General features: G+C 45.5%; 1 protein-coding gene across 1 annotated transcript in view; it reads left to right on the forward strand.

Annotated features, from left to right (window-relative positions):
* Nucleotides 1-20,685, forward strand: part of usp32 (ubiquitin specific peptidase 32) — a 245,303-nt gene that overhangs the window by 214,663 nt on the left and 9,955 nt on the right. Inside the window, exons 30-31 of the mRNA XM_084324370.1 lie at nt 7,714-7,905; nt 16,669-16,888. Coding sequence (XP_084180496.1) covers nt 7,714-7,905; nt 16,669-16,888 — 412 coding nt within the window. The remainder of the gene's footprint in view (nt 1-7,713; nt 7,906-16,668; nt 16,889-20,685) is intronic.

Raw genomic sequence — 20,685 nt, forward strand, 5'->3', positions numbered from 1 at the left:
TTCAGAAGTTAACACAAATAAATAATATTACCAGTACAGTACAGTATCTAGCACACTCTCAGGAGCAAAACAGAAAGAATCATTTCAAACTTGAACTATGTGACATGGCTTGAATCAACTGCTCCAGTGGAGTTGCTCAGTGGCCAATGGTGTCAACTGTGGTTGTACTGGGCAGCTCCCAGGTGTGAATGGAACTGTGTGAATGTGAAGCAGGGCGTTCCTGAAAAAGAGCATCTGTGCTCAGCGAACCTACCCTGGGTAAATAAAGGTAAAAAAAAAATGTAAAAAAAAAAGTTTTTTTTTTCTTTTTTTTTTTTTAGATTAATGTGTTAATTATATTATCGCGCGATACTAGTATAGCGTTAACGCAGCACGTTAACGCCGTTAACGGCCCAGCTCTAATATATATATATATATATATATATATATATATATTAAGGCTGTCAAATATATCGCGTTAATATCGCGTTAACTCCCGATTCTATTAATGCCACTAATTTTTTTAACTCAAGATTAACTAAAAAAATTTTTTTTTTTTTTTTTTTTTACTAGGCTTCACTCAGGTGTATTATTGATGCTCTCATTGATACTATGTTTGTTTCTGAAGTGTGTGTGTGTGTGTGTGTGTGTGTGTGTGTGTGTGTGTGTGTGTGTGTGTGTGTGTGTGTGTGTGTGTGTGTGTGTGTGTGTGTGTGTGTGTGTGTGTGTGTGTGTGTGTGTGTGTGTGTGTGAGATATAGAGAGAGAGGGGGGTGAGAGAGATGAGGAAGGGGCAAAAGAGAAAAAGATCTGGGAGAGTGTGTGTGTGTGTGAGGGAGAGAGGGGGGTGTCTGATTAATCAGCCCTTGTGTGTGTGAATGTAACAAGTTCCTAACGTTTTCTTTCCCCTATTATTTCATGCACACTTTATTCATTGTTTTAAATTATTATTTTCTTTTAAGTTATTTTGTGCATCACTCTGTTTTGAATTTGATGCAAATTTGCAATGCATGAGGGTCATCCTTTTGTGTTAAATGGCTGCACAAAGCAAGCCATTTGTTGACTCGCATGTTGATAAGAGTATTAAAACTTGGAACTTGAAAAAGATCTGTTTAAGGTAAAAAAAAATTAAAAATAAAAATGTGATTAATTTGCGATTAATCGCGAGTTAACTATGGACAATCATGCGATTAATCGAGTTAAATATTTTAATCGTTTGACAGCACTAATATATATATATATATATATATATATATATATATCCACATCTGTCTACATACCTGCACATAATTATTTTACATATCTGTAGATCAGGGGTGGGCAATTATTTTCCCCAGGGGGCCGAATGAGCAACTGAAAATATGTTGGGGGGCCGGGCCAAAATTCCAAACTCAATTATGCATAATATACATTTTATTTCTATATAAAAAGCAGTAAATGGCATTGTTTTGACCCCTGGTAAGAGTGTATGTTATTATTTAGCAATTAAAAGGTGAGGTTAGCTTTCAAAAATATCATTTATTCAAATAGAATTTATTTCCAAAATGATAAACAAAATGTGAAACATTAATAATAACAAAGGGCATTTTGAGTTTCATATACTATTGAAACAAGGATTTTCTTAGCTTTCTAAAGACATCACATCATCTTATAGCAAAAATAAACAAGACATGTCACTGAACTGTGTAAAGAAAAGTGTCCCAGTTTTGTAGCCTTTTTTACTTTACATGCCTATATTAAACATTTAATGTTTTCAGAACTGTGCAAAAAGTGTCCCATCAAGTGTCCCATTTCACTTGTTATATTTCCACATTTTAGTGTTCTTCAGTTATTTTTTTTTCATTCAGTGTGAGAAATCCAGTCTCTGTTGAGCTTTAACAAGTCCATCAAAGTCAGGTTGCATGTCTGAGGTGGAGATGCGAAGCACAGCTGCCAGATGTTCATCAGTGAGAGAGGATCTGTACCTGGACTTGGTAAACATCATGACTGAGAATGTCTGTTCACATATATAGGTGGATCCAAAGAGAACCAACATCTTCTGAGCATGTCTCCTAAGCGTATATTGTGCGTGTGAACGTTGACATGAAAAGAAAAAAGGAAAAAAAAAGAAAAAAGAAAAATATTAAAAAGAAATATATATATTTTTTTTATTTTTATTTTTTTTTATTATCATGTAATCTTTCGCGGGCCGGTCAGAATCATCCCCGCGGGCTGTACAATGCCCAGGTCTGCTGTAGATACTATATATATTTCTGTACATATCCCTTACCTACTCTTACTAGTCTTGCTGCTGGACAGCATGATTTACTACCATACTGTCTTTATACCTGTATCACTGTACATATTAATATTACAACTCTGTACATACAACTGATTAGCACTATTACTCAGTAGTAATCATTTATATATTTTATACCCACTTTAATCACCTGTACATTGTATATTACTATTGCACTTTACTGTTACATTTGCTCTCTGGTTGGATGCCAAACTTCTTTTAGTTGTACTGTACTTGTGCTGCATGATGGCAACACATTTGAATGTAATGTAACTCTTCCAGCAGCCGGGTGGCGCCCGGCCACACAGAGACACTAAACCCTATAAAACAATTATACAGTCTGTGCTGCAGACAATATTATCTTTACTGCAAAAACTACACAATAAATACATAGAGATAAGAGATATAGTTATATTCCAACACGTGGCTCATCTGGGTGCCACTCTGTAGTCTGTTAATAATCAACCTCTCGCCTCATGTTCTTTATCTCGCTCTGACATAACATTTACATTTCTCACTAATGATCACTTCAACACCTCTGTCATCAGCCTCCTCTGGAATGTGGTACAATAGTACATAAGTTAAATTACTTCTTAAAACTTGAGTTTTATATGTGATGTGAATGTAAGTAGAAGGAAGTGAGGGCCATCATTAATCCTTTCAACCAGCTTGTGGTTTGTGAACGCACACAGGAATACACAGCCCTAAATCTACAAACGTTATACCAAGTGAAATATATGTACTTCAGTATGATCTTGAGACTGTATGTTGGATTCGAACCCAGGACGCTGCGGTTTACGCTAAGTGTATATATGTGGTGCACCACCTGGGCGCCCCGTATTTTCGCTAGTTTTTACATCAAAATGAGAACATTTTGTATTTACAATATTGAAATTCGACATTCTTGATGTCAATTCCTGATTGCTATTCCGGAGACAGTTGTAGGTGCTGCACATAATGATAGTTTCATCAACGATGTGAACGACGTGGTGTTGATTCTTCAGTGAGGACATCTGACCGCCCTCTTCCTTTACTTCAGCCTCTTTGCCGAAGTGCTGCTGACATGACGTAGCCAGTCCAGTCCAGGGCCCTCATTTATCAATGGTAACCCGTGCGTACGACAATTTCTAAGCAAAGTGTGTGACATCAATTTGAACGTGTGCTTGACTTTGTGCGTATATTTACGCACAGCTCCGACCGTGCCTACCTGGCGCCCAGCGGCAGAATATTATTATTGCAACGCGGAAATAAGCTTCCGTGCATTAGTTTCAACACTGGCGTGTTCTGTTGTATGACCCGTAATTCATTATAGTTCATTGTAAAATAGCGACAGTAGTGTAATTATTGTCAAACCCTATAAATATAGCATTTGGAATAAGTCTTTCTTTCCGAATGAATGCAGCATGGTTTATATATAGGGTTATCAGAATACTATGGGGTGCACTGACTGGGCTCCGCGGGGAACTGTTTTCAAAGATAGCAGATAGGGTGGGCGGCTAAGTGGCGCAGTGGGCAAGGCGCTCGCCACTAATGCAGGAGATGCTGTGTTCGAGCCCAGCTCTCGGCGTTGCTACCAGCTTGGCTGGTCGTTCATACTAACACAATTGGCAGTGTTAGGGGTGGGAAGCTGGTGGGTGGGGATCGGACGTTGTGGACAGCGACTCCTACAGGTCGGTTGGTGCGCCTGCGCAGCAGAATCAGGAAGCAACGGGGGGCGGCGTGTCGCTCCCACGCAGACCCTCGGCGCTCAGAGATCGCGCTGTACAGGTGAAAAGATGCGACGGCTGCCTCCTCGTGTACCGGAGGGGACACGTGATGCAAGGCTTCGTCCACATTGCAGCCGGCCAGTGCCCGGCATGGCCTAACGGTGTTCGAGACAGGGGAGGGTAGAATTGGACAATACGAAATTGGGATGGGAGAAAAATAGAAAAAAAATGGGAGAAAAAGTAGACAAAAAAAAATAGATAGCAGATAGGAATGAATGAGGGGCAGTCTAATTGCCGAGAGAACATAAAAAATATTAACTAGAGTCCGCTATACCCGAGACACCTCCTTCATTTGTACCGCAATTTAAGACCGAAATTGAGCATGGAACAAAACGCACATGCCATCCCCATGCACATTCAAGTCAGTCTCCACCCTCGGGTCTTTGGCCACCGGCATGGTCCATCGTGATATTGGAGATGGATCGAGCAATAGACTGTTACTGTACCACCCATGTAGCTGTCAAAGCTCCATCACAAATGCAGTTATGTGAATAGAAAGGTTCTTGTATATGCTCTCGTATTATTGTTTATATAGGCTACCTAATACCGACATCAAAATAGATTGTATGCCTCTACAAAATCATATGCAGGTAGAAAATTTACGGAAAATCCGTCGCGATTTGGAATGAAATTGACGGAGAACTTTAATCCCTGGGTATTAATCGAACGAAACGAAGAAAAAGCAGTCATATTCCAGCATGGTTATTAATGACACGGTACACCAATGGCAAACAGTGGTTAATGGCCTTTATTAGTGTTTGCGCTGCCCAGGCAGCAATGGTCTTTAGGAAGTTAATAGATATCATATCCGACTGTTTCCGACATCACCGTGTACACGTCTGTCAGCCTGTCGCATATTTCTCCCAGGCGTTCGCTCGGTTTAGTCCACTTTTCCACATTTCATGGGGGTGTTTCATTACCATATATGGTTAATTACGGGCGGTTCTATATGCAAATACGTAAAACCGTGCACGAGCGCGGAGCGTAGATCAAGTGATATTTATCAACACAGAGTACTTGCAGGTGTGTGTGGGACACGTCTACACACGTGTGATAAATCCAGATTTTTCTGTACGTACACACATTCTAAATTCTGTGCTTAACACTTTGTATGCCACGCCGGGTTTTCCTTTTTACCCCCTTGATGCCACCATCCACTCCAAATGTTAACGTTAATATTGCCTAATCTATGTTTTAAATTATGTGTCTAATCTGCCCGTCGCTTATCAAAGACTCATTTTCCAGTCAACATTGGCAAGGCAGATTGTATTTTTATCGCTTCATTTCCGTTTGATAGCATTTTGAAAATCACCCGTTTTCCGGGGAAAAACAACCCATGCCTATGATAATCGCCTTTTACTGGAATATTCCAGAACGTTGTCATTTGTCTGCCTATTTATGAATCGTTTTCAAATAAACGCAAGATGATCGATAGTATATGTGTGCGCACGCACGTTCGTGCCGCGCGCTGATAATAGCTGCTCTCATTTCCTGATCGCTTTTACAGTCAAAACAGCTATATCACATAAACGCTTATATCTCTGTGAAAACGAGTCTGATTATCCTAACACTGATAACATAGATTCCTTACCTGAGGTCAGATGGTATCCAAATGGTTTATTCCAATTTCCGATCGCCATTTGAAAAAATCGATAAATGTATTGATCCATCGTGTGTACAGTATAACCCATATTCGCCGTGGCTCAGAGGCTCCAGAATGAACTCTGGTAGACCCCGGCTGCATCAGTGAGAAGTAAAATGTGGAGTCAGAAATCCGTTCTCCCATTCACTTTCATTGAGTCCATTCCAAAAGGGTGATTTACCATCTGGGAGACGATAGGGGGCGCTTTTTTCACATCTGATCGCCGGCGGTCCCTGGATCTCCAACGGTAGGCTCGCGTGATGCAATATGATTTCAGATCGATAATAAAAAAAATTAAAAAACCACCCGAGAATAGCCGTGACGTGGCATTCAACGGTCGGGTCGTAAAAACCTGAGAAAAGCCGTGAGTGGCGCTCAAAGTGTTAAGAACGAAAATGGAACACTTTCTGAGAATTGTTGTTAATGAGGGCCCAGGTGTAGAAATAACCCTGCAGGCTCTTGAGTTTGGCCACATGGTGTCACCAGTGAGCTGGTTACTAATACTACAGCTCACCAGTATAGACCCTTTTCTGTCAACTCATCTTGTAGGCAACACTCCAAAATGTATGCACAATCTTTAGACTAGATTAAAATGTATCATACAGCACAAGTACAGTACAACGAAAACAATCTAACCAGAGTGCAAATGTAACAGTAAAGTGCAACAGTAATATACAATGTACAGGTGCTTAACACCTGTACATTTGATTACCACTGGTGAACATGGTAAAACGTGGTTGAATGCCGGCACCCACTTCAATGATAGCGTTGTGAACGCATAATCTCTGTCTTAAATTATGGCTATGTGTCTAATCTGCCCGTTGTTTATCAATGACTTGTTTGCAGACAACATTGTTGAAACGGATTGTTTTTTAATCGGTTCATTTCCGTTTTATAGCATTTTGAAAAGCCCTCGTTTTTCAGGAAAATATATAGATTCCGTGATAATCGCCCTTTACTGGAATATTCTGGCATACACAAAAACGTTGTCATTTTTCGGCCTATTTATGAATAGTTTTCAAATAAACGCTAGATTATCGATAGTATATGTGTACTTATGCACGCTATGAATATGAATTCAAATCGCTAATAAAAAAAATACGACAAACAAACGCGATATAGCGTTGCCGGCACTCAACTGGCGGCATGAACTAGCGACAAACCGCTGGCACTCAAAGTGTTAAACTGGATATAAAATTATATAAATGAGTACAACTGAGTAATAGTGCTAAGCAGATGTATGTACTAGACTCTAGAGTTATCTCTAGCTAACTTAGTGAATTAGCTCTGAAAATGTGAAACAGGCTCATCGTTTAGCATGGTCTCCACAGCTCCCACCCTCTGCTTCAGGAAGCATTAGATTAGAGTGTTGGTGTTTAATGTCCTTTCATACCTGGTTAGACAGTTATTAGGTAAAGACTGCAGGGACATTCTGGATGAAAGCGTCTAACTAGGTGAAGGTAACTGAATGCATGGACAGGTCATCAGACGTCACAGCGTTGACTCTCAGTGGTTGAATGAGTGGCACAGCAACAATATTCTCTAGTGGTGATATTATGTTTTCATCTCTTTTCAAACCTTTATTTCAACTCGTGAGACACAGTGAGGTTACCCTAATTTACAGCGACGACGAGCTTACAAGACAGTTTATCAGCAATTTCATACATATAGACACAATGAATAAGAATAAACAATTAAATATCAGCTAAGACGGTTACAAGTCGACACACAGTAGTCGGAGATCATACTTTTAAACGCAGCAAGAGAAGGAAGAAGCTTCAGCTTCAGAGTCAGTTGGAGGGCGTCCAACTGCATCAAAGGAAAAAGCCGTTCTTCCTAGTTCCTAGGAACCCTCGAGTTTGGTTGATGAGAATGTGGTGAACATTCACGTCCCTGTGACAAGTGTGTGTGTGTTTATCAGGGTTATGGTCAGTTCACTTTAATGTAGCGGAACCTTTTTGCAACCAAATATTAGCCATTTTCAGAAAATCCACTTCCTGCAAACTGAGTTGACAGCATGTGTCCCCTGTGTGTCTCCTACCCCGTCAGATCGTGGAGGAGCACTGCAGTGTGGAACAGTCTCGCCGCGCCCAGGCAGAGCCCATCAGCCTGGACAGCTGTCTGAAGGCCTTCACCAGCGAGGAGGAGCTGGGAGAGGACGAGCTCTACTACTGCTCCAAGTGCAAGACCCACCGGCTGGCCACCAAGAAGCTGGAGCTGTGGAGGCTGCCGCCCGTCCTGGTCAGTAGAGACGGTCTTTAGTACAGTCATCCTGGTCAGTAGAGACAGCCTTTAGTACAGCCATCCTGGTCAGTAGAGACAGTCTTTAGTACAGCCATCCTGGTCAGTAGAGACAGTCTTTAGTACAGTCATCCTGGTCAGTAGAGACTGTCTTTAGTACAGCCATCCTGGTCAGTAGAGACAGGCTTTAGTACAGTCATCCTGGTCACTAGAGACAGTCTTTAGTACAGTCATCCTGGTCACTAGAGACAGTCTTTAGTACAGTCATCCTGTTTAGTAGAGACAGTCTTTAGTACAGTCATCCTGGTCAGTAGAGACAGCCTTTAGTACAGTCATCCTGGTCAGTAGAGACAGGCTTTCATTCAGTCATCCTGGTCAGTAGAGACAGTCTTTAGTACAGTCATCCTGGTCAGTAGAGACAGGCTTTAGTACAGCCATCCTGGTTAGTAGAGACAGTCTTTAGTACAGTCATCCTGGTCAGTAGAGACAGTCTTTAGTACAGTCATCCTGGTTAGTAGAGACAGTCTTTAGTACAGTCATCCTGGTTAGTAGAGACAGTCTTTTTTTTTTTTGATCAAATTTTTTTTATTATTAATTACATGAAACAGGACAACACAATAACCACAGTAACAAAAAACATAACTTTCACAGGAGAATAACAAACAATAATAATACAGAATAATAAATTATAAAGACAAAAAGAAAAAGAAACAGCGTCCAACCTATCAAATATAGATGGCTACTTCAATAACAAAAAGGGTCTTCAAAACATGGCAACCTTTCCCCACCTTTACAAAGTGGAGTGACTTAAAAGATTGTTTATGAGAGTGTTGCCGCAGATTTACTGTAGATAGCCTAGGTCCCTTACACATGTTCAAGACTGCCAAACTTGCAGAAGGTAAAGTGTAAGAAGAAAGAAATTCTTCCTCCAAGTTGGTTGACAGGTCAATCAGTCTGCCAATATTAGTCTCTTGGGGAGATGGCATGTGAATTGACATATAGCGCAGAATAGCTAAATACCAACCCCCCCTAAAATCCCCCCAGTCAAAGTTAAGAAGGACAAGACAAAAACCAAGACAGACAAGACATTTCCTCCTCCCCCTCCCCAGAGACCGCCGGACCCCCCCGATCAAGCGCCCCAACCCCGCTCAGCCGCACACTGCGGTCTTTACCTTCTCAGCTGCTGCGAACCACAGGTCAATTCCAGCCTGCCCTACCCCGATCACCCGGGCCGTGGATATCTCAAGATAAATCACATCCAATAGAGTTAGGGACCAGTTAATCATTGTAAGCTTCTCAGGCTCCTTCCATCTCATTGCTATTAGCTTCTTCGCTGCTGTGACGCCCGCTAGGACAACCCTTTTCAGTTGTACGGACGCGGGTAGTGTCGTTATATCGTTCAGGAGTAGCGTAACAGCTGTGAATGGGATAGTTAAGCCACACAGATCTGAAAGTTTGTCCGTTATTGACCTCCAGAAGCGGGCCACTGGTGGGCAATCCCAATACATATGCATATAAGTGCCAGTGGCCTTTTGAGAGCACAAAGTGCACCGAGAGTCGGTTATCAGTCCCATAGCAAATAGCTTCCTAGGTGTAAGATAGGTCCTATGAATATAATTAAAATTAATTTGCTGGTGATTGGGGTTGCGGGAAGATAATGCCACATTTGCCCAAACATCATCCCAGTCAAACTCGGGGTCCAACTCCGGGATATCCACACGCCAGATTGTATCCAATGATAAATTTTTATACGTGGATTGAATTAAGAGCGTATAAAAGTCGGAGACAAACCCTCTGGATGTCGTCCTGTCCACTATGAGCCTGAGGAAGGGGTGTGGGTGCAAGGCTTGAGCCCACGGTACGCCATGCGCCCTCAGTGCTGACCTTAGTTGAAGGTAAAGAAAGAAGGACTCGCCGGGAAGATCATAAAATTCTCTTAAGTCCTGAAACGCACGGAGGCCGTTCTTATCATAAATATCCTCCAGAGTATGCACTCCCCTCCTTTGCCATTGAGGAATATTAACCGGCTTGTGTCCAACAAGTAATTGCTGGTTATTAAAAATTGGAGAGTCCAGGTGCCAAGGGCATTTAACCCTACACGACCTCTGTACATTACGCCACGTTTGGATCACGTGAGTTATGATCGGTCCATACCTCAGCCGGCATTTCGCAATAGAGACAGTGGAGTACACTACATCCTGCAATCTTAGCGGAGACACCGCCGCCGCTTCTAAGGAGCGCCACGATACAGCCTCTACAGGGTCTAGCCAGCACATCAAAGGTCTCAGTGAAAAGGACCAGAAATACAGTTTAAAATCAGGGATTGCGAGGCCCCCATCTTGTTTCCTACGTTGAGTAGTAGCCCTTTTGATTCTCGGGCGTTTGTTATTCCAGACAAACTTAGATACCATCGATTGTACCTTGCGCCAGTGGTCTATTGGAGGGGGCAGGGGGAGCATTGAGCTAATAAAATTTATCCTAGGCAGGATGTTCATTTTGATTATGGAAGCCCGGGCTTGTAAGGAGTTAGGAAGGGACGACCACCTGTCTAGATCCTGGCGTATTTTATCATAAGTACCCGTGAAGTTGTACTTAGTAGTTTGGTTCAGCGTGGGGAATATCTCTATGCCCAGGTATTTAAAATGTTCTACTATGGGGATATCAGCTGGTAGTCGTACCGCCTTGGCCAGTTCATTAAGAGGTAGGCAGGCTGATTTGTTCCAGTTAATCTTAAAACCTGACAATTTACCAAAGTCGTCGATTATCCTCAATAATTTTGTGGCCGACCGGGAGGGGTCGTCCATGAAAATCAGCAGGTCATCCGCATAGAGAGCAATTTTGTGTGGAGTATTGTTGACCATTATGGGGACGATGTCCTCCGATTGCCTAATAAATTGGGCCAAAGGTTCGAGGGAAAGCGCGAACAGTCCCGGGCTCAGAGGGCAACCCTGTCTAGAAGATCTGGAGACTGGAAAGAGTGTGGAACAGTTTTTGCCTGTCAGTATCATCGCAGACGGCGAGGCATACAGGACTTTAATCATATGAATAAAACTCTTTCCAAGACCCATGACCTCAAGTACCTTCCACAGATATGACCACTCAAGTCTGTCAAACGCCTTCATGGCATCCAAAGACAGAACTGTGGATGGAGTTGTATTGTCTTTACTGTTATCGATTACATGCAACAGCCTCCTAAGATTATCTGCAGCCAGACGCCCCGGGATAAAACCAGTTTGATCGCAGTGTACCAATACAGACATAAATCTCTGCAGGCGACGGGCCAGCACCTTGGCAAACACCTTTAAATCGGCCCCGAGAAGACTCAAGGGTCTATAGCTACCACAATCATTGGGATCTTTGTCCTTTTTGAGAAGTAAAGAAATCAACGCCATATTGACATCTCTTGAGAACTCCCCTTGTTCGATAGCGTAATTGATCATATCGAGCATCAATGGACCCAGTTGGTCCCAGAAAGCTAAATACACTTCGGGTGGAATACCATCCCAGCCTGGCGCCTTACCCCTCTGCATTTCAACAATAGTCTCCCTCAATTCTACGAGAGTAATCGGTCTCCCCAGTTCCTTGGCCTCTTCCTCAGAAATGTGGGGTATCTCAAGCCCGCCAATGAACGATTCAAATCTAGAGTCATCCAGATTACCCTCTGAGCTATATAACTGTGAGTAAAACTCTTTAAAAGTGTCATTGATCTTTTTCGAATCAGTAGTGACTGCACCCTGGCTCGTCCTAATCGAGGGGATATCTGAGAAATGATCATTTGATCGTATTTTCATTGCCAATAGATGGCTAGGTCTGGAGCCGTGAAAATAGTAATTTTGTCTTGTCCTATGTATCAAAAACTCAGACTGTTGTTTAAGTATGGAGTTTATTTCTTTTTTGACTATCTTACGTTGTGTGTTTAGTCGTTCATTATAGTCAGTTTGCAAGGATGCGTATAGGTCCGCATATAATGATTCCAGTCCTTCTAGCTTTTTTGACCGGGATTTTCGCAAATTGGAGGCAAATAGTGTGACATGACCCCTGATGAATCCTTTCAATGCGTTCCACAGGACCCTAGGGTCTTCTACTGTGCCAACGTTGATCTGCAAAAATTCAGCTAGTTTACTCCTGAACTCAGAACAGAAGTCATCGTTCTTTAGCAAGGTCGAATTAAAACGCCATCTGGGAGCCCTTGCGGAGAGCCTGCCAAAGGTTGCCGTAAGGAAAATCCCCTTGTGGTCTGAGAGAGCCAAGGGAACCAATGAGACATCGAAACTATCAAACATATTAGGGGACGCGAATGCATAGTCAATTCGAGAGAAGCTTTTGTGTCTGGCTGACAGGTGAGAGTAATCTCTGAGGGTGGGGTTGCATAAGCGCCAGAGGTCTGTGAGCCCTGTGTCTTTGGCCCACATCCTGAGGGCCTCAGAGGCCCGTTTCTGGTCGCTCGTTTCAGAGGGCCCGGACCTATCTATCTCCGCATCCCAGCACGCATTAAAATCGCCACCCACAATGAGAGCGTATCCATTAAGTTCCAACATATTCTTCGTGATTGTATTATAGAACGCTGAATCAAATGTGTTAGGAGCATACAACGCTATTATAGCCATCTTCCTATGCAAGAATTCAACTTTTGCTATAGTAATCCTTCCCTCCGTGTCCGACCATACATCCAAGATTTTGATATCAAGGTTACGTCTTGTAACTATGACTACTCCTTTCGTCTTATCATCGGCTGAGGATGAGGAGATAACGTGATATTGCCGATTTGCCAGTCTTGACACGTCACCTACCATTAAATGCGTCTCACTAAGGAGAGCAAGGTCAATATTTCTCCTCTTCAATAGCCAAAGGACACTGGCACGCTTGTGTGGGGCGTTAAGCCCTCCTGCGTTCCAAATTAAAATATTCAATTTAGCCATGGTCGAGCTTGTATAAGTGCGTAGAGAACATACCCGTGCAGCCAGGCTGAGTACAGAGGTGCCGATCCCGGCGGGCCCGGACGGTCAATCCCAGGAGTTCAGAGGAGGAACACTTACACATATATAAGACAACAGTACATAGAACACATAAAAATACCACCCCAGCTACAGCCCCCCCTCCTTCTACTCTAAACCCTAACCCACCCGTCCTACTATAAGTTCCTCTATACCCACTCTCCAATCCCCACCCTATGCCCCATCCACTGAGGATGGTCATCTTCCTATCACTTCCCACTAGAGACATGGATCAATAAGACGCTTCCCACTCCCACCCCCCTCTAGATAAACCCCTGAGTAAACCCCCACTAGTCCAATAAACACAAATAATAATAAAATAAAATTCAATAAAGATATCGGTCGAGACCCACCTGAGCCCTGGCCCCAACATGAGACAACCATAATGGTAAAAATAGCCATTATTAAATAATAACTCCGCATCAACCTGCAGCCCTCTATTTCCGAATCTGCGCTTCAACATCACATTGTTATAGCCCAAAAAGGTATAGGAAAATTCAAAACTAAATTAAATTAAAGCATCCCAGCCGATAGTCTAAGGCAGGTTCGGGTCACAGGTTAATTGTGCAAAATTGTGTGAACAGTGTCAATTAAACAATGACAAAAAAAAGGAGGAAGGGAAAAAAAAAAAAAAAAGGTTATGGTCAAAGTGCACCCCTTTAGCCGTCCCTCTGATCAGGCACAACGGCTGAAATGACCTAACCTATGTAAGAATAGAATTAAACACAATCATTCATTAATCAATCCGGGGATGGTAATAGGCAACACCTGACACCACCTGTCATCATACATTGTTTCAATAAAGATATCGGTCGGAGCAGTTAGTCCAAGGTAGGATCGAATCACAGTTAAATTGCTCATTCAAATGCCCTTAAAACAGCGACACTAATTATTATATAATTACTCAGCATCAACCCTGTAACCAACTACCTTGGAGTCTGCATATTAATGTCGCAACGTTATAGCATAAGTGGATCACGGAAAATTCAAAACACATTTAAGGCAGATTAGCAGTTAGTCCAAGGTAGGATCGGATCACAGTTAAATTGCTCATTCAAATGCCATTAAAACAGCGACAATAATTATTATATAATTACTCAGCATCAACCTGTAACCATCTACCTTGGAGTCTGCATATTAATGTATCAACGTTATAGCATAAGTGCCTCACGGAAAATTCAAAACAAAATTAAGGCGAGTCAGCAGTTAGTCCAAGGTAGAACCGGATCACATTTAAATCGCGCATATAGATGACATAAAAACAGCGACAATAGGAAAGAAACAAGAAAGGAAAAGAGGGTAATGGCTAGAGTGCAAGCCATATAACCATATAGCCATGAAGTGCAAGCCATACCCGACCCAACCGTTTATCAAATATTGTATATGCATATTCAACCGACCTTGGCATCTACTTTGGATCACCAAAGCTCAAAACAACCTGGATATAAAAATAAAAAGCATACCAGAAGTTAGTTAGGGACTCGGTCACTCTTGAACTGTGCAAACCAATGTCCCTTTGAACAGCAACGTAACCATTAACGGGTCTCGAATGTCTCAGCGCAGACCATAGTCGAAGCCCGCTGGCTAGCCCGAGGCTAGCGCGTAAGCTAGTGACGAATCCGGATAGCACGTTAGCCTACTATGTACATTGTTCAGCTAGCTCGTTAGCTTCCAAAGAGGCGATACACAAGTACGACCATGAGGTCAGCTTTAGCAAGTAACAGAAGTCATTGGGAAGCCCCGCTAGTTGGATGGGCAGAGGACAGTTAGCATGTCTGGGCATGACAGCAAGTGTTTGTGAATAGTCGACCTAATCAATGTATATAGGCCCAAACCGCCAAGTCACTCACCCTCCATAGATATCAAGCAACAGACTCGGGTGTCTCCGCGAGATATTCCTTCGCTTTAGCCAACGACCAAAACAAACGCTGACCACCGACCTTCTCCAACACAGATAGTTTCGCGGGAGCGAATAACGTGGGCCTCAGGCCTAGTTTCCATAGCTTAGTCAGGACCACCTTGTACTCGGCTCTCTGAGCTTGAACCTCCGGTGTAAAGTCCTCGAAAATGGCCACTTTGTGATCGCCAAGCCTCAGAGTACCCCTTCTGGTACGAGCCGACCGCATGATGATTTCTCTCTGTTGGAGTCTGTTCAGCTTGACTATGATGGGCCTCGGTTCTTTGTTCACGCCGGGAGAAAACCTGCCCGCTCTGTAGGCCGACTCACAGATAGGAGGCGAGGGGAGGACGTCCGTCCCTAGTATCTTCTGCAGCAGTTCGGGCATGGTCTCAGAGAGACGGCCTTCACCGCTGGTCTCCGGTACTCCAACAATCCTGACGTTGTGGCGTCTATCCCGGGACTGCATCTCCTCCATCGCCGACTGTAGTTTGTTGACTTCAGCCTGCCTAGCCAGCAGGGCGGATTCAAGACCCGCCATCTTCTCACACTGTGATGAGACCTCCGTCGTTAGCATGGCTAGTTCGTTAGCATTAGCCGATGAGGCAGCGTGAATCGTCTCCATCTTGTCTGTCAGCGGGACTACCGCCAGCCGTATTTCTTCTGATATCTCACGACGGAGGCTGATACAGAAATCCGCCAACGCTTTCTTCTGTGCTTCAGCGATGCGTGCCTCAGAGTCTGCGTGTACTTTCTTCTGTGCTTCAGCGATGCGTGTCTCAGAGTCTGCGTGTAGCTTGGTCATGACCAAGAGCACAGCTTCGCTTAACTCCCCGACAGCGGGAGACGGTGCGGCCATGCTCGGCGGTGCCGGTGTTGTGCCTAATTCTTTCATGGCTCTGGTTTCCACCCCCGCCATCGTAGAAAGTCGAAAAAAGTTGATGTATGTATACTAAACATGACGACCTAGCAAACAGATAAAAAACAAATAAAAATAAAATAAAGACTAATGGGGAGAAACGTATATTCAGCACGGTAGAAGGGAGCTCATGTGAAACACGTCTACTCCATGATCGCTCAGCTCCGCCCCCTCGTTAGTAGAGACAGTCTTTAGTACAGTCATCCTGGTTAGTAGAGACAGTCTTTAGTACAGCCATCCTGGTTAGTAGAGACAGTCTTTAGTACAGTCATCCTGGTTAGTAGAGACAGTCTTTATTACAGCCATCCTGGTCAGTAGAGACAGGCTTTCATTCAGTCATCCTGGTCAGTAGAGACAGCCTTTAGTACAGCCATCCTGGTCAGTAGAGACAGGCTTTCATTCAGTCATCATGGTGAGTAGAGACAGTCTGGTCAGCAGCCTTTAGTACAGTCATCTAGTCTGGTGGATTAGGGCTGAACCACACAGCCTTTAGTACAGTCATCTAGTCTGGTGGATGAGGGCTGAACCACACAGCCTTTAGTACAGTAATCTAGTCTGGTGGATGAGGGCTGAACCACACAGCCTTTAGTACAGTAATCTAGTCTGGTGGATGAGGGCTGAACCACACAGCCAACCTCAGCTCTGCTTTTTTTTATTATTTATTTATTCATTTGTTTGTATTATTATTTTCTACTTTGATTGTTGCTGTCTATAGCACAACATCTGTTGATATAGGCATAGAAACAATAGTAAATGTGTCAGTAAACGTTATGTAAATGCTGCTGGTGTGATTTCAATATGAAGAGTTCCGCTCACCTGACAGAGACAATAGTCTAGATGAGTGACTGATCTCAAGTCGGCAACGCAACGAGCTGTGAACATCACAGAGAGGATGAGCTGAGTTGCATCTGTACCTAAACGTGTCCGGCTGACTCTGCTCTCTTGCTCTACAGATTGTCCACCTGAAGCGCTTCCAGTTTGTAAACGGACGCTGGATCAAGTCCCAGAAGATCGTCAAGTTTCCCAGAGAGAGCTTTGACCCCAGCGCCTTCTTGGCCCCCCGGGACCTGGAGCAGCACCGGCTGCACTCCCGCAGCGAGGAGCTGCTCCGCGTCAGAGAGGACCCCTTCTCGTCCATCTCTGCCCCGGCAGGCTTCTGTAGCCTCCCTAAAGGTCAGTGCAGCCTCCCTAAAGGTCAGTGCAGCCTCCCTAAAGGTCAGTGCAGCCTCTCTAAAGGTCAGTGCAGCCTCTCTAAAGGTCAGTGCAGCGTCTCTAAAGGTCAGTGCAGCCTCTCTAAAGGTCTCTAAAGGTCAGTGCAGCCTCTCTAAAGGTCAGTGCAGCCTCTCTAAAGGTCAGTGCAGCCTCCCTAAAGGTCAGTGCAGCCTCCCTAAAGGTCAGTGCAGCCTCCCTAAAGGTCAGTGCAGCCTCTCTAAAGGTCAGTGCAGCCTCTCTAAAGGTCAGTGCAGCCTCTCTAAAGGTCAGTGCAGCCTCTCTAAAGGTCAGTGCAGCCTCCCTAAAGGTCAGTGCAGCCTCCCTATAGGTCAGTGCAGCCTCTCTAAAGGTCAGTGCAGCCTCTCTAAAGGTCAGTGCAGCCTCTCTAAAGGTCAGTGCAGCCTCCCTAAAGGTCAGTGCAGCCTCTCTAAAGGTCAGTGCAGCCTCTCTAAAGGTCAGTGCAGCCTCTCTAAAGGTCAGTGCAGCCTCTCTAAAGGTCAGTGCAGCCTCTCTAAAGGTCAGTGCAGCCTCTCTAAAGGTCAGTGCAGCCTCCCTAAAGGTCAGTGCAGCCTCCCTAAAGGTCAGTGCAGCCTCCCTAAAGGTCAGTGCAGCCTCCCTAAAGGTCAGTGCAGATTCTCTAAAGGTCACAGTGCAGCCTCCCTAAAGGTCACAGTGCAGCCTCCCTAAAGGTCACAGTGCAGCCTCTCTAAAGGTCAGTGCAGCCTCCCTAAAGGTCAGTGCAGCCTCCCTAAAGGTCAGTGCAGCCTCCCTAAAGGTCACAGTGCAGCCTCTCTAAAGGTCACAGTGCAGCCTCTCTAAAGGTCAGTGCAGCCTCCCTAAAGGTCACAGTGCAGCCTCTCTAAAGGTCACAGTGCAGCCTCCCTAAAGGTCAGTGCAGCCTCCCTAAAGGTCACAGTGCAGCCTCTCTAAAGGTCACAGTGCAGCCTCTCTAAAGGTCAGTGCAGCCTCCCTAAAGGTCACAGTGCAGCCTCCCTAAAGGTCAGTGCAGCCTCCCTAAAGGTCAGTGCAGCCTCCCTAAAGGTCACAGTGCAGCCTCTCTAAAGGTCACAGTGCAGCCTCTCTAAAGGTCAGTGCAGCCTCCCTAAAGGTCACAGTGCAGCCTCCCTAAAGGTCAGTGCAGCCTCTCTAAAGGTCACAGTGCAGCCTCCCTAAAGGTCACAGTGCAGCCTCTCTAAAGGTCAGTGCAGCCTCTCTAAAGGTCAGTGCAGCCTCTCTAAAGGTCAGTGCAGCCTCTCTAAAGGTCACAGTGCAGCCTCCCTAAAGGTCAGTGCAGCCTCCCTAAAGGTCAGTGCAGCCTCCCTAAAGGTCAGTGCAGCCTCTCTAAAGGTCAGTGCAGCCTCCCTAAAGGTCACAGTGCAGCCTCTCTAAAGGTCAGTGCAGCCTCCCTAAAGGTCAGTGCAGCCTCCCTAAAGGTCACAGTGCAGCCTCCCTAAAGGTCAGTGCAGCCTCCCTAAAGGTCAGTGCAGCCTCTCTAAAGGTCAGTGCAGCCTCCCTAAAGGTCAGTGCAGCCTCCCTAAAGGTCACAGTGCAGCCTCCCTAAAGGTCAGTGCAGCCTCCCTAAAGGTCACAGTGCAGCCTCCCTAAAGGTCAGTGCAGCCTCCCTAAAGGTCAGTGCAGCCTCTCTAAAGGTCAGTGCAGCCTCCCTAAAGGTCAGTTCAGCCTCCCTAAAGGTCACAGTGCAGCCTCCCTAAAGGTCACAGTGCAGCCTCCCTAAAGGTCAGTGCAGCCTCCCTAAAGGTCAGTGCAGCCTCCCTAAAGGTCAGTGCAGCCTCCCTAAAGGTCACAGTGCAGCCTCCCTAAAGGTCAGTGCAGCCTCCCTAAAGGTCACAGTGCAGCCTCTCTAAAGGTCAGTGCAGCCTCTCTAAAGGTCAGTGCAGCCTCCCTAAAGGTCAGTGCAGCCTCTCTAAAGGTCACAGTGCAGCCTCCCTAAAGGTCAGTGCAGCCTCTCTAACGGTCAGTGCAGCCTCTCTAAAGGTCAGTGCAGCCTCCCTAAAGGTCAGTGCAGCCTCCCTAAAGGTCAGTGCAGCCTCTCTAAAGGTCACAGTGCAGCCTCCCTAAAGGTCAGTGCAGCCTCCCTAAAGGTCAGTGCAGCCTCCCTAAAGGTCAGTGCAGCCTCTCTAAAGGTCAGTGCAGCCTCTCTAAAGGTCAGTGCAGCCTCCCTAAAGGTCAGTGCAGCCTCTCTAAAGGTCAGTGCAGCCTCTCTAAAGGTCAGTGCAGCCTCTCTAAAGGTCAGTGCAGCCTCTCTAAAGGTCAGTGCAGCCTCCCTAAAGGTCAGTGCAGCCTCTCTAAAGGTCAGTGCAGCCTCTCTAAAGGTCAGTGCAGCCTCCCTAAAGGTCAGTGCAGCCTCTCTAAAGGTCAGTGCAGCCTCCCTAAAGGTCAGTGCAGCCTCTCTAAAGGTCAGTGCAGCCTCCCTAAAGGTCAGTGCAGCCTCTCTAAAGGTCACAGTGCAGCCTCCCTAAAGGTCAGTGCAGCCTCTCTAAAGGTCAGTGCAGCCTCTCTAAAGGTCAGTGCAGCCTCTCTAAAGATCAGTGCAGCCTCCCTAAAGGTCAGTGCAGCCTCTCTAAAGGTCAGTGCAGCCTCTCTAAAGGTCAGTGCAGCCTCCCTAAAGGTCACAGTGCAGCCTCCCTAAAGGTCAGTGCAGCCTCCCTAAAGGTCGGTGCAGCCTCTCTAAAGGTCAGTGCAGCCTCCCTAAAGGTCAGTGCAGCCTCTCTAAAGGTCAGTGCAGCCTCTCTAAAGGTCAGTGCAGCCTCCCTAAAGGTCAGTGCAGCCTCTCTAAAGGTCAGTGCAGCCTCCCTAAAGGTCACAGTGCAGCCTCCCTAAAGGTCAGTGCAGCCTCCCTAAAGGTCAGTGCAGCCTCCCTAAAGGTCACAGTGCAGCCTCCCTAAAGGTCAGTGCAGCCTCCCTAAAGGTCAGTGCAGCCTCCCTAAAGGTCACAGTGCAGCCTCCCTAAAGGTCACAGTGCAGCCTCCCTAAAGGTCAGTGCAGCCTCCCTAAAGGTCAGTGCAGCCTCCCTAAAGGTCACAGTGCAGCCTCCCTAAAGGTCAGTGCAGCCTCCCTAAAGGTCAGTGCAGCCTCCCTAAAGGTCACAGTGCAGCCTCCCTAAAGGTCACAGTGCAGCCTCCCTAAAGGTCAGTGCAGCCTCCCTAAAGGTCAGTGCAGCCTCTCTAAAGGTCAGTGCAGCCTCTCTAAAGGTCACAGTGCAGCCTCCCTAAAGGTCACAGTGCAGCCTCTCTAAAGGTCAGTGCAGCCTCCCTAAAGGTCACAGTGCAGCCTCCCTAAAGGTCAGTGCAGCCTCTCTAAAGGTCAGTGCAGCCTCTCTAAAGGTCAGTGCAGCCTCCCTAAAGGTCAGTGCAGCCTCCCTAAAGGTCACAGTGCAGCCTCTCTAAAGGTCACAGTGCAGCCTCCCTAAAGGTCAGTGCAGCCTCCCTAAAGGTCAGTGCAGCCTCTCTAAAGGTCACAGTGCAGCCTCTCTAAAGGTCAGTGCAGCCTCCCTAAAGGTCAGTGCAGCCTCTCTAAAGGTCAGTGCAGCCTCTATAAAGGTCAGTGCAGCCTCCCTAAAGGTCAGTGCAGCCTCTCTAAAGGTCAGTGCAGCCTCCCTAAAGGTCAGTGCAGCCTCTCTAAAGGTCAGTGCAGCCTCCCTAAAGGTCAGTGCAGCCTCTCTAAAGGTCACAGTGCAGCCTCCCTAAAGGTCAGTGCAGCCTCCCTAAAGGTCAGTGCAGCCTCTCTAAAGGTCAGTG

The sequence above is a fragment of the Notolepis coatsorum genome (assembly GCF_963971535.1).
Source record: "Notolepis coatsorum genome assembly, chromosome: 1".
NCBI lineage: Eukaryota > Metazoa > Chordata > Actinopteri > Aulopiformes > Paralepididae > Notolepis > Notolepis coatsorum.